The 14,712-nt window shown below is 36.5% G+C and overlaps 1 protein-coding gene across 1 annotated transcript in view; it reads right to left on the reverse strand.

The window, feature by feature from the left end:
* Positions 1-585: 585 nt before the first annotated feature.
* Positions 586-14,712, reverse strand: part of ANXA4 (annexin A4) — a 38,461-nt gene continuing 24,334 nt past the window's right edge. The window contains exons 8-11 of the mRNA XM_079721064.1: positions 13,051-13,146; positions 12,041-12,099; positions 10,895-11,017; positions 586-1,693 (exon numbers count right to left, since the gene is read on the reverse strand). Of these exons, the coding sequence (XP_079577190.1) occupies positions 1,634-1,693; positions 10,895-11,017; positions 12,041-12,099; positions 13,051-13,146 (338 nt within the window). The 3' untranslated portion in view covers positions 586-1,633. The remainder of the gene's footprint in view (positions 1,694-10,894; positions 11,018-12,040; positions 12,100-13,050; positions 13,147-14,712) is intronic.

Raw genomic sequence — 14,712 nt, forward strand, 5'->3', positions numbered from 1 at the left:
TTTAACCTACTCTCTAGAAAGCTTCCCATCAACATATACAATTTGTTTTAAAATTCTGGCTAAGCCATATATAATTTAAAGATAAAACCCCCCAAAATGTGTAATGCTTCCAAAGCCAAATAAGGTTAATTTGGAAATTCCATGCTCTTCTGGGTAGGTATTGAAGCAGCAGTACTATTTCCTATAATTAACTGGAATGACTAAGTATTCATGTAAATAGCTTTCACCAGCAGTCAAGCACTTGTAATAGGCAAGTAGAAACAAATCCTTATATTTCACCCATCAAAATACAACAAATAACTATAGAATGAACAAAGAAGACAAATATTCTTATTTAATATGAATGTTCTACTTAGAACCGAGAGCATCACTCATTTCCAGAGATAACTTAAATATACTATTTTATATCATTAAGTAGTGTTTGGTATATATGAACATTAGTTTTACAGCAGTAGAGGTACATAAGATTAAATATGTCATTTTTCCTAATGTTGTACTTTCTAATAGAAATTGAGTAACACAAATCCTTCAAAAATATCTCCTTTCAGAGTCCAGGATGAAAAAACTCACAAGCAGAAAAGTCAGTCAGAGAAAGCATACACCTCATTTGAAAGGCACCGTGTTTTATTGAAAATTTTTTTCCATGTTGTATACAAAGTGAACTTTTAAATTAAATCCAAGTACACGTTTACAGTAATTCTAGAGTTGAAAGGCACAGTGCAAGTATAAATGACTACAAATCAACAAAATTGAAAATGATTTAAAAAATTTGGGGCATTTTCTTTAAGTAAAAGTAAATTCAGAGCACTACACCGTCACCAGAATACGCAGTTTGACACAATTCTTTCACATTCATCTTCAAGCTGGATCAATACCATTATTATTTTTTATTATATTGTTATTATTAACCATAATATTGTGGAATGTTCAGCATTTATGTTTGGTAACCAGACATATATGATCTGTATAACCACACTTAGAATTGAATTCGTTCAGAAGAGTTGGTGAGTTTGGTATACTTTAACCTGGAGAGACTAAGAGATGGTAACATAAGATGTGATGGAGGAAGTCTCTAATGCCAAACTTAGTAGAGATCAATTAACACTTTAGACAAAAACCTAAACAAAGGAGATCTGTGGATGCTTTCAAACTATGACATGTAAAATAGCAAATTGAATAGATTTTCTTACTAACTAGATGCTCACAATTTCAAATCAAGAAATTACTAGCCACTCTAAAAATAGAATTAGGGAAGAAATGTGATTTTAGAACAGTCTTCCAGTCTTCCATTTCAACAGTTTTCACCAAGAAGAAAATATGAAATAATTTAATATATTCCAATTTCTGTGAAACACAAACAAGGAAGAAATCTGTTGAAAACATGGAGCACATTCTTATTTCTAATTTAAAATCTCCTTTTAGGTTTTATAAGCTTTGAAAAGCAAGTACAGCTTTAAAGCATCTTAGTGAGTAATTATAGATGAATAATAATGCAGTCTATATCTTAGGAGGCATCTGTAGGCATTTTAATTGGAAATAACCATTCTGAGATAATGCTAGTAGCAGTGTAGAAAAATGAAGTTAAAAAAAATTCGAAGTGTAGGGAATCCTCCTATCCTTTCTGGATCTTATTTTACTCATCTCCTCCACAGAGAATGAGCAGTACCTTCCTGTAGTCTCCAGATGTATCACCCTGGGGACAAGGAAAGCAGAGTTACAGTCAGATAAATGGTTTTAAAATAGAATACACAGCTCAAAGTCATCTAGGTTAACTTTTTCAGTCTTGCCGGGACCTTTCTTGGAGAGGTTTTTTTTTTTTTTAAATGACATTTGTTATTTTTTATTATAAAAAGAACACCTGTTCAATGTAGCAAATAGACATAAAGGAATATAAAAACATCATATATAATTCTAACATCTAGAGATTACTCTGCCTAACATTTTGGTTTTTGCATATCCTTCCAGACTTTTTTCTATGGATATAGATTCCTACATGATGGGATTGTAGTACTCTTCCATATTCTACTTTTTTACTTACTATAGCCTATTTCCTTATTTTAATTTATTAAATACTCTTCCACAACTTCATTCCTTAATGGTTACAGAGTATTCTATTGTACATAGGTAAAATAATTTATTTGATTACCCCCATTGGATATTTATGTTTTTTCCAATTTTTCACTATTATAAACACTGCTGCAATAAACATACTATATAAATTTTTGTGCATTTTTTTTTTTTTTTTTTTTTTGTGGTACGCGGGCCTCTCACTGTTGTGGCCTCTCCCATTGCGGAGCACAGGCTCTGGACGCGCAGGCTCAGCGGCCATGGCTCATGGGCCTAGCCGCTCCACGGCATGTGGGATCCTCCTGGACCGGGGCACGAACCCGTGTCCCCTGCATCGGCAGGCAGACTCTCAACCACTGCGCCACCAGGGAAGCCCAATTTTTGTGCATTTTTTAAGTGATGTATTCAGGATAAATTTTCATAAAGTGGGAATTACCAGATTAATGATCATGTATTTTCTTTTAATATAGGTTGCAAAATAGCCTTCCAGAAAGGTGCTATAATTTTTACATAGAATTTTTCATGGCCTAAATAATAGATCAATTTTTGCTAGTGCTTCATGGGCACTAGAAAAGATGGGATGGGATTCAAAGTTTAATGTATATCTATTAAAATCAATCGTAATACACCCTTATTTATACTTTGTCTCATTGATCTGCCAAAAGAGAAGGATGTGTTAAAGTCTATCTAGCATAGTATTTCCATCAATGTCTTCTTTTGGAGCCCCAAGTCTCTTATTTATATATTTGAATGCAATACTATTTGTCAACTAAAGTTTTATGGTAATTTAATCTTTGTTGTAAATTGTTGCTTTTATCAATATAAAGTGATCTATTACTTTGTCCTATTTAATGCTTTTTCCCCTTAAATTCTTCTTTTTACTTATAGTATAATCCCTGCTTTCTTTTTGTCAAATGTTCTTTTCCCTGGCCTTTTTTTTTAAAACTTCTTACATATCACTGTATTTCAATTGTTCCTTATAAACAGCATGGAGTAGGGTTTTATATTTTTACCTAACCTGAGAGTTTATTTATTATTATAACTTACATTTTTAATCTTACTTCTGTCTTTTTTCTATTATTTACATATTTTCTATTTCTATTCTGTTTCTTTTGACAATTTTTACTGAATGGGCAATGTATTCTTTATTTTAAATTTTTTCCAGTGTTGTGTGAGTGTGTGTATACACATATTAACATATTTCTATATATATACAAACATTTAATGTAAATGTATTTATTGTGCTGTTTCCCCTAGTCAATCAATTTTTTTTTACCCCATCATTTTAGTGTCTGTATAGTATTCCACTGGATAGATTTTCCATAATTTGAGTCATTCCCTATTGGTTAATAAAAATTAAAATAATGTGTAATAAACTCTGTAACCACTAAGCAAGAACTTCCTATTCCCCTAATCCTCCAGCCCCTGGTAAACTCTAATCTACCTTCTGTCTCTATGAATTTACCTAGTCTAAATATTTCATTTAAGTGAATCATATACAGTATTTGTCCTTTTGTGTCTGGTTTATGTCACTTAGCATGTTTCCAAAGTTCATCCATGTATCAGAAACTTTATTCACATTATGTGTGTATATATCACATTTTGTTTATCCATTCACCTGTCTATGGACCCTTAGGTTGTTTCCACCTTTTGGCTATTATAAATAATGTTTACATTGGTGTACAAATACCTGTTTAAGTCCCCGTTTTCATTTCTTTTGAGTATATACCTGGGAGTGGAATTGCGGGGTAATATGGTAATTCTATGTTTAACTTTTTGAGGAAGCACCAAACTGTTTTCCACAACGGCTGCACCATTTTACATTCACACCAGCAATACACAAGGTTCTAATTTCTCCACATCCTCTCCTACATATGTTATTTTCCATTTTTTAAAACTTATAGCCATCTTAGTAGGTACGATGTGGTATTTCACTGTGGTCTTGATAATGATGTTGAGCATCTTTTCACGTGCTTATTGCCCATTTGTATACCTCCCTTGGAGAAATGAAGATATTCAAATCCTTTGTCATTTTTTAATTGGGTTGTTTGTCTTTTTGTTATTGAGTTTTAGGAGTTCTTTATATATTCTGGATAGTAAACCCTTATTAGATATAATTTGTAAATATTTTCTCCCATTCTGTGGATTAGCGCACTTTTATCTTATTATTTTGCCTAAAGATATTCTTAAATATATAATAACTAAGTAAGGGGTATAGTTTATTTTTTAAACTTTATTGGCAAGTTGCCTCCCCGGAAAGTTAGACTAGTTTATAGTGCTGTCATAAGAGACGGTGAGATTTCCCTAAGCCTTTCCCAATGCTGGTTATGATCTCTTTAAACTTTGTTAAGATATTAGGTGAAAAATGATGACTTGTTTTTATTTGCAATCCATTGTATATTAGTGAGATTAAACATTGTACATATTTATTGTCCATTTGTGTCTCATCTTTCATGAAGCTCATGTTTTCTTTGTGTCCAGTTTTCCTTTTGGATTTTTCTCCTTGTTCTTAGTAATTTGTACAAGCTCCTCATATAGGGATATTAACCCTACATTATAAGTGTATGTTACGAATATATTTTCCCATAGCTTCATTTATGGTCACCCTTGAATCTTAAAATTGTTTTGCTTACAGCTAGCTATATTTCAGCTCTGCAAAAAACAGTGACCTCACAGACTGTACAGAAATACAAACAAGTTCCTAAATGCCTCGTAGACATAGTCATAAACTCTGCAGCTCAAATCACCTAGTAGTTAAACCTCTTCAAGCTATGAGTAGGGTCAGAATATTTAATTCACAGATCAAATCCTGATTGAACATTTACTGTGCTGGCAACACCAGCTTCTAGGGAAATGGGTTTGGCTTCATATTCCTGAGCCCCTCCTGGCTTCCTCAAGAAGCAAAGTCCCAGTAATGAGGGGTTTTGAGAGATGTGAATCATTTCGCATCACTCCCATGCCACGTTAGGACTCCTAGAAGTCTGGTGCCAGGTAAAGAATAGCAATCCAGGATGACTATCATGTTTTCCCATATTTTCAGCAGACCTCAGCTGGCCCTGGATGTGGTTCTGGATGACTGATTCAGTTGCTTCTCTTTTACTGTAAGCAGGTAGAAATGGAAATTCTGCTCTTAAAACCATTCATTAAAATATAATCTTTCTTGAGAGGCAGACGGTGGCTGTGTCTCACCGTGAGGACAAGGACACTGGCAGCAGAAGTTCTGGGAAGTACTCCTTGGCATGAGACCTCCCAGAGTCCACCACTACCCCCACCAAAGAGCCCAGGTAGGCTCTAGTGTTGGGTCGTCTCAGGCCAAACAACCAACAGGGAGGGAACCCAGCCCCACCCATGAACAATCAAGCAGATTAAAGTTTTACTGAGCTCTTCCCACCAGAGCAACACCCAGCTCTACCCACCACCAGTCCTTCCCATCAGGGAACTTGCACAAACCTCTTAGATAGCCTCATCCACCAGAGGGCAGACAGCAAAAGCAAGAACTACAATCCTGCAGCCTGTGGAACAAAAACCACATTCACAGAAAGACAGACAAGATGAAAAGGCACAGGGCTATGTACCAGATGAAGGAACAAGATAAAGCCCCAGAAAAACAACTAAATGAAGTGGAGATAGGCAACCTTCCAGAAAAAGAATTCAGAATAATGATAGTGAAGATGATCCAGGACCTCAGAAAATGAATGGAGGCAAAGATCGAGAAGATGCAAGAAACATTTAACAGATATCTAGAAGAATTAAAGAACAAACAAACAGAGATGAACAATACAATAACTGAAATGAAAACTACACTAGAAGGAATCAATAGCAGAATAACTGAGGCAGAAGAACGGATAAGTGACGTGGAAGACAGAATGCTGGAATTCACTGCTGCGGGACAGAATAAAGAAAAAAGAATGAAAAGGAATGAAGACAGAATAAGAGACCTCTGGGACAACATTAAACACAACAACATTCGCATTATAGGGGTCCCAGAAGGAGAAGAGAGAGAGAAAGGACCAGAGGAAATATTTGAAGAGATTATAGTTGAAAACTTCCCTAACATGGGAAAGGAAATAGCCACCCAAGTCTAGGAAGTGCAGAGAGTCCCATACAGGATAAGCCTAAGGAGAGACACATAGTAATGAAATTGGCAAAAATTAAAGGCAAAAATTATTGAAAGCAGCAAGGGAAAAATGACAAATAACATACAAGGGAACTGCCATAAGGTTAATAGCTGATTTCTCAGCAAAAACACTACAAGCCAGAAGGGAGTGGCATGATATACTTAAAGTGATGAAAAGGAAGAACCTACAACCAAGATTACTCTACCCAGCAAGGGTCTCATTCAGATTCCATGGAGAAATCAAAAGCTTTACAGACAAGTAAAAGGGAAGAGGATTCACAACCACCAAGCCAGCTCTACAACAAATGCTAAAGGAACTTCTCTAAGTGGGAAACATGAGAGAAGAAAAGGACCTACAAAAACAAACCCAAAACAATTAAGAAAATGGTCATAGGAACATATATATCAATAATTACCTTAAACGTGAATGGATTCAATGCTCAAAACAAAAGATACAGGCTTGCTGAATGGATACAAAAACAAGACCCATCTATATGCTGTCTACAAGAGACCCACTTCAGACCTAGGGACACATACAGACTGAAAGTGAGGAGATGGAAAAAGATATTCCATGCAAATGGAAATCAAAGAAAGTTGGAGGAGCTATACTTATATCAGATAAAATAGACTTTAAAATAAAGAATGTTACAAGAGACAAGGAAGAAAACTACATAATGATCAAGGGATCAATCCAAGAAGAAGATATAACAATTATAAATATATATGCACCCAACATAGGAGCACCTCAATACATAAGGAAACTGCTAACAGCTATAAAAGAGGAAATCGACATTAACACAATAATAGTGGGGGACTTTAACAGCTCACTTACACCAATGGACAGAACATCCAAAATGAAAATAAATAAGGAAACAGAAGCTTTAAATGACACAATAGACCTGATAGATTTAATTGATATTTATAGGACATTCCATCCAAAAACAGCAGATTACACTTTCTTCTCAAGTGTGCACGGAACATTCTCCAGGATAGATCACATCTTGGGTCACAAATCAAGCCTCAGTAAATTTAAGAAAATTGAAATCATATCAAACATCTTTTCTGACCACAACGCTATGAGATAAGAAATGAATTACATGGATAAAAACATAGAAAACACAAACACATGGAGGCTAAACAATACGTTACTAAATAACCAAGAAATCACTGAAGAAATCAAAGAGGAAATCAAAAAACACCTAGAGACAAATGACAATGAAAACATGACTATCCAAAACCTATGGGATGCAGCAAAAGCAGTTCTAAGAGGGAAGTTTATAGCTATACAAGCCTACCTGAAGAAACAAGAAAAATCTCAAATAAACAATCTAACCTTACACGTAAAGGACCTAGAGAAAGAAGAACAAACAAAACCCAAAGTTAGCAGAAGGAAAGAAATCATATAGATCAGAGCAGAAATAAATGAAATAGAAACAAAGAAAACCATAGCAAAGATAAATAAAACTAAAAGCTGGTTCTTTGAGAAGATAAACAAAATTGAGAAACCATTAGCCAGACTCATCAAGAAAAAGAGGGAGAGGACTCAAATCCATAAACTTAGAAAAGAAAAAGAAGAAGTTACAACAGACACTGCAGAAATACAAAGCATCCTAAGAGACTATGACAAACAACTCTATGCCAATAAAATGGACAACCTGGAAGAAATGGACAAATTCTTAGAAAGGTATAACCTTCCAAGACTGAACCAGGAAGAAACAGAAAACATGAACAGACCAATCACATGTAATGAAGTTGACACTGTGATTAAAAATCTTCCAACAAACAAAAGTCCAGGACCAGATGGCTTCACAGGTGAATTCTATGAAACATTTAGAGAAGAGCTAACACCCAGCCTTCTTAAACTCTTCCAAAAAATTGCAGAGGAAGGAACACTCCCAAAGTCATTCCATTAGGCCACCATCACCCCGATACCAAAACCAGACAAAGATACTACAAAAAAAGAAAACCACAGGCCAATATCACTGATGAACATAGATGCAAAAACCTCAACAAAATACTAGCAAACAGAATCCAACAACACATTAAAAGGGTCATACACCATGATCAAGTGAGATTTATCCCAGGGATGCAAGGATCCTTCAATATACGCAGATCAATAAATGTGATACACCATATTAACAAACAGAAGAATAAAAACCATATGATCGTCTCAATAGATGCAGAAAAAGCTTTTGACAAAATTCAACACCCATTTATGATTAAAAAAACTCTCCAGAAAGTGGGCATAGAGGGAACCTACCTCAACATAATAAAGGCCAGATACGACAAACCCACAGCAAACATCATTCTCAATGGTGAAGAACTGAAAGCATTTCTTCTAAGATCAGGAATGATGAGACAAGAATGTCCACTCCCCCCACTATTATTCAACATAGTTTTGGAAGTCCTAGCCATGGCAATCAGAGAAGAAAAAGAAATAAAAGGAATACCAATTGGAAAAGAAGAAGTAAAACAGTCACTGTTTGCAGATGACATGATACTATACATAGAGAATCCTAAAGATGCCACCAGAAAACTACTAGAGCTAATCAAGGAGCTTGGTAAAGTTGCAGGATACAATATTAATGCACAGAAATCTCTTGCATTCCTATACACTAATGATGAAAAATCTGAAAGAGAAATTAAGGAAACACTCCCATTTACCATTGCAAAAAGAATAAAATACCTAGGAATAAACCTACCTAGGGAGACAAAAGACCTGTATGCAGAAAACTATAAGACACTGATGAAAGAAATTAAAGATGATAGCAACAGATGGAGAGATATACCATGTCCTTGGATTGGAAGAATCAGTATTGTGAAAATGACTCTACTACGCAAAGCAATCTATGGATTCAATGCAATCCCTATCAAATTACAAATGGCATTTTTTACAGAACTAGAACAAAAAATCTTAAAATTTGTATGGGGACACAAAAGACCCCAAATATCCAAAGCAGTCTTGGGGGAAAAAAATGGAGCTGGAGGAATCAGACTCCCTGACTTCAGACTATACTACAAAGGTACAGTAATCAAGACAATACGGTACTGGCACAAAAACAGAAACACAGATCAATGGAACAAGATAGAAAGCCCAGAGATAAACCCACGCACCTATGGTCAACTAATCTATAACAAAGGAGGCAAAGATATACAATGGAGAAAAGACAGTCTCTTCAATAAGTGGTGGTGGGAAAACTGGACAGCTACATGTAAAAGAATGAAATTAGAACACTCCCTAACACCATACACAAAAATAAACTCAAAATGGATTAGAGACCTAAATGTAAGACCAGACACTATAAAACTCTTAGAGGAAAACATAGGAAGAACACTCTTTGACATAAATCACAGCAAGATCTTTTTTGATCCACCTCCTAGAGTAATGGAAATTAAAAAAAAATAAACAAATGGGACCTAACGAAACTTTAAAGCTTTTGCACAGCAAAGGAAACCACAAACAAGACAAAAAGACAACCCTCAGAATGGGAGAAAATATTTGGAAACGAATCAATGGACAAAGGATTAATCTCCAAAATATACAAACAGCTCATGCTGTAAATATTAAAAAACCAAACAACCCAATCCAAAAATGGGCAGAAGACCTAAATAGACATTTCTCCAAAGAAGACATACAGATGGCCAAGAAGTACATGAAAAGCTGCTCAACATCACTAATTATTAGAGAAATGCAAATCAAAACTACAATGAGGTATCACCTCACACCAGTTAGAATGGGCATCATCAGAAAATCTACAAACAACAAATGCTAGAGAGGCTGTGGAGAAAAGGGAACCCTCTTGCACTGCTGGTGGGAATGTAAACTGATACAGCCACTATAGAGAACAGTATGGAGGTTCCTTAAAAAACTAAAAACAGAATTTCATATGACCCAGCAATCCCGCTACTGGGCATATACCCAGAGAAAACCATAATTCAAAAAGACACATGCACCCCAATGTTCATTGCAGCACTATTTACAATAGCCAGGTCATGGAAGCAACCTTAGTGCCCATTGACAGATGAATGGATAAAGAAGATATGGTACATATATACAATGGAATATTACTCAGCCATTAAAAGGAATGAAATTGGTTCATTTGTAGAGACGTGGATGGATCTAGAGACTGTCATACAGAGTGAAGTAAGTCAGAAAGAGAAAAACAAATATCGTATATTAACGCATATATGTGGAACCTAGAAAAATGGTACAGATGAACAGGTTTACAGGGCAGAAATTGAGACACAGATGTAGAGAACAAATGTATGAACCCCAAGGGGGAAAGCGGCGGGGGGCGTGGGTGTGGTGGTGGGATGAATTGGGAGATTGGGATTGACATGTATACACTGATGTGTATAAAACTGATGACTAATAAGAACCGCTGTAAAAAAAATAAATAAAATAAAATTCAAAAATTAAAAAAAAATATGGACACTCCAGAAATATATATATATAATCTTTCTTTGTCTGGGGTCAACATGAAATAATTAACTCTATTTAGAAGGCAAACATTTCCAGCTTCAAACCAGGCAGAGATTTAAACATTTGTGGGAAAGGAAAGAGACTGGAAATATCTGAATTAGAGTACCATCCTTAAATGGAATGATGTCTGCCAAGGAGAGGATAAAATGTGTTTAAATACCTAGGTCAGAACCCCCTCCTTTCATCAGCACTTTCCTCTGGGCCAAGGCAAGGCTGCTGTGACCTACCTTGATGAAGGAGTACAGAGACTTTCCATAGAGCCTCTTGAAGTTTGCCCGGATGTCCAACATGTCAATCTCCGCTCGAGAAACCATCACTCTGATAAGGGTGTTGTCATCAGTGCCCAAGCCCTAAGGAAGAAACAAGATCCCTGCATACAAAGCTGAGCTAGTTTTCAGACAGTGCTCTTTGTTAGTCTATCAAGGTAAACTATGTATCAGTCTCCCGGTGACATCCCTTGTACTCTAACCTTAGAGGCCTGTGGAGTCTTGCACCTCACCATGGAGCTCGAGGGTTTCCCCAACTTATCTTTTCAACACTCAGTGTTCTGACCAGAGGAGACAGCTCTCTGCCCTTCTAGAGACATACCCTGTGTTCTCCAGCCCTCCTGCCTCACATACAGTGATCCACCCACCATGTCTTCCTCCCTTCCCAGCTTTACCATCCTTCCTACCATGTAAAACCCTCTGATGTAAAACTTCCTTTAAGGTCCTGCTCAAATATACCAATTTCTTTATATGTCCTTTTCTGGTCCTCACCCCCAAACAAATATTTTTTTTAAAACACCCTTTCCTCTGTGTTCCTATAATATTTGGATCCTCAACTACCGTCTTACATTCTGTTTTGTTCTTACTGGTGTTTTGCACATAGCTGCCTTCCTCTCAGAGCTAGAAGTTCTTTGAGACCAGGGACTGCATTTTGATCTCTCTTGCCCCTCCCATGGTTCTCAGCCAGGGTGCTTGCACAGAGTACAATGCATGGTTAGGAGCTGGGGCTCTGAAGTTGGACTGCCAGTGTTTGCATCCCTGCTCCATTCCTTTCCTCACTGAGGACCCTGGGCAAACTCCCTATCCTCTTTAGGCCTCAGTTTTCTCATCTGTAAAATGGAAGCTGATAACAGTACCTGCCCCACAGAGCTGTTGTGGGGATCAAATTATACATATAAAGTATTAGGAAGAGTGATCACACATTATAAGTACTCAATAAATATTACCCAGCATTATCATTAGCAAGCACTCAGTGAAGTATTTGAAGAGTTGAACTGAATAGCTCAAGCTGATTTTGGCTAATTTGCATGGGGGATATAAGTAAGCATATGAAGGTGGACACAAGACCCTCAGAGCCATTCAGATGCTAACAATGAGGCCATTTACCTTCATAGATTTATAAAGCCTTTCAGCAAAATATGCAGATTTGTTCCTCATGCACTTTACTGTCAAGAGATAAAAAGAGAAATGAAAAGATTACAGATAAAATCTGCAAAAAAAAAAAGTGACAGTTGTTCCCATTGTTCCTACAAGGTGTGAAGTAGTATCTTTTGATTGCTTTGTCGGAAAAATTTAGCCAAACAATGTTTTATGAGCATAGGCTATGCTAAAAGCATTTTCACAGATGGAAAGTACCCTCAATTTATTGTCAAGTTCCTAGAAAAATAATTAGTAAAGGCCATTAAAGCAAAAGGCAGCATAAAATTTCAAAAAGATTATTACTATCTGTACCATATGAAACTATTAGTTCTAACCATTCACAGACTTGCAAGATGCAGCTAGTATAGGATTAACCTTTCCATGTGCTAAGATATAAAGGCACAGAGGATATAAAATAGATAAAGCCACATGGTACAATAACAATCAGGTTATATATAATATTTCTCGCTTAAAGTTCTGGATCACACGGGACTTCTCTGGTGGCACAGTGGTTAAGAATCCGCCTGCCAATGAAGGGGACACGGGTTCAAGCCCTGGTCCAGGAAGATCCCACATGCCGCGGAGCAACTAAGCCCGTGTGCCACAACTACTGAGCCTGTGCTCTACAGCCTGCAAGCCACAACTAGTGAGCCTGCATTCCACAATTACTGAAGCCCACGCACCTAGAGCCCATGCTCTGCAACAAGAGAAGCCACCACAATGAGAAGCCCGCGCACCACAACCAAAAGCAGCCCCTGCTCGACGCAAGTAGAGAAAGCCCGTGCACAACAACGAAGACCCAGTGCAACCCAAAATAAACTAATTTAAAAAAAAATTCTGGATCACACGTCATGAGTGATTTAAGCAATTTTTTTATCCCTGAAAAAAAATTTCTACAACCCATGACAACAAATTGATAATAAGGAGGAAAGTCTATAAATATTTGTTTCTCCACTCCCCATCCCCTACCAGCTTACCTATGGCCAGCAGAGCTTCTTCGAAGCTACCAGATGTTTCAGATTTAATACTCTGTTCAATATCCTTCTGTGATATCCTTTTGTATTCATCGAACACTACAAACAATAACAAAATGAAATTATAAATAATAAAAAAAGAATAGAGGAAACTAAACTGTACGGAGAGAATGAGCATCTTTTAACTAGACTATACTATTATTCTTTGGCATATTTCAAGAGGAAACTAATTAGCAATGTGGGTGAGAACCAGGATGCATATGGCAAGTGGAATGGAACGGAGGAGAGGAGGAAGGAATATTGTGAATCTTGGAGGACATCAGGCAAGTCATTTCCCTTATGTGGGACCCTGTTTTCACTACATAAAGTAGAGATAACCTCTGGAGAGATTTGCTTTTTTTTCTCCTTGTTTCCTTAGTAAGCTTGGCAATCACCTGTATGTTCATCTTCCTTTCAGCACATCAAAACTAGAGTAATTCCTGTTTACAAGAGCCAAGACATGGAAGCGACCTAAATGTCCATCGACAGGTGAATGGATAAAGAAGATGTGGTGTGTGTATACACACACACACACACACAAACACACACACACAATGGAATATTACTCAGCCACAAAAAAGAATGAAATAATGCCATTTGCAGCAACATGGATGGACCTAGAGATTATCATACTAAGTGAAGTAAGTCAGACAGAGAATGACAAATTTTACATGATATCATTTATATGTGGAATCTAAAAAATGATAAAAATGAACTTACACAACAGATACAGACTCAAAGACATAGAAAACAAACTTATGGTTACCAAAGGGGAAAGGTGGGGGAGGGAAAAATTAGGAGTTTGGGATTAGCAGATACAAACTATTATATATAAGATAGATAAACAACAAGGTCCTACTCTATAACACAGGGAACTATATTCAATATCTTGTAATAACCTATAATGGAAAAGAACCTGAAAAAGAATATATATATGTATATACATATATACATATACATATAACTGAATCACTTTGCTGTACACCAGAAACAAACACATTGTTAATCAACTATCTGTCAATTAAAAAAATAACTAGAGCAACTCAACCTTTTCAAAACTTAGTCACATTTGGTAACAGTTGCTTGCATCTTTTAATAGACTTTAACATAATTAAAATTTAACAAAATTAAAATACTTTTTTACCAAGTATTTTTGAATATTATGAATATATTTTTCTCTCTTGCTGCCTCCTTCTGGAGCCTTCTTAGAGTGGATATCTGCTTTGTGTATCTTCTTAACACTGCCTTCTTTGGGATGCTACTCCACCCCCATCAGAGTGAGTCTCACAGGGCTGTCAATCCAGGAACACCCCTACCCCCCAACATACATGATAAGCTCTAACAAATGAGTGAGCAGTTCATCCAACCAGGGCCAGTCAGTCTTACTCTCCTGGGAATTTTTTAACTGAGCAGATATGATGAGGATGGCCAAAGGCACTGAGTCATCTTTAACTTCAGAGAACACAAGAATCACCTGGGAAACCTGTTAAACTCCTTGCGTGTCACTCTCAGAAATCCTAAGCTAGCCAGTCTGAAGTAGGGGTCCAAGAATCAGCATTTTTAATGGAGACCAGATTTTAGGAAACTCTGCCTTAGAAATAAATCCATGACTCCCTTCTACTGAGA

This window comes from Hyperoodon ampullatus (assembly GCF_949752795.1).
Source record: "Hyperoodon ampullatus genome assembly, chromosome: 15".
Lineage (NCBI taxonomy): Eukaryota > Metazoa > Chordata > Mammalia > Artiodactyla > Ziphiidae > Hyperoodon > Hyperoodon ampullatus.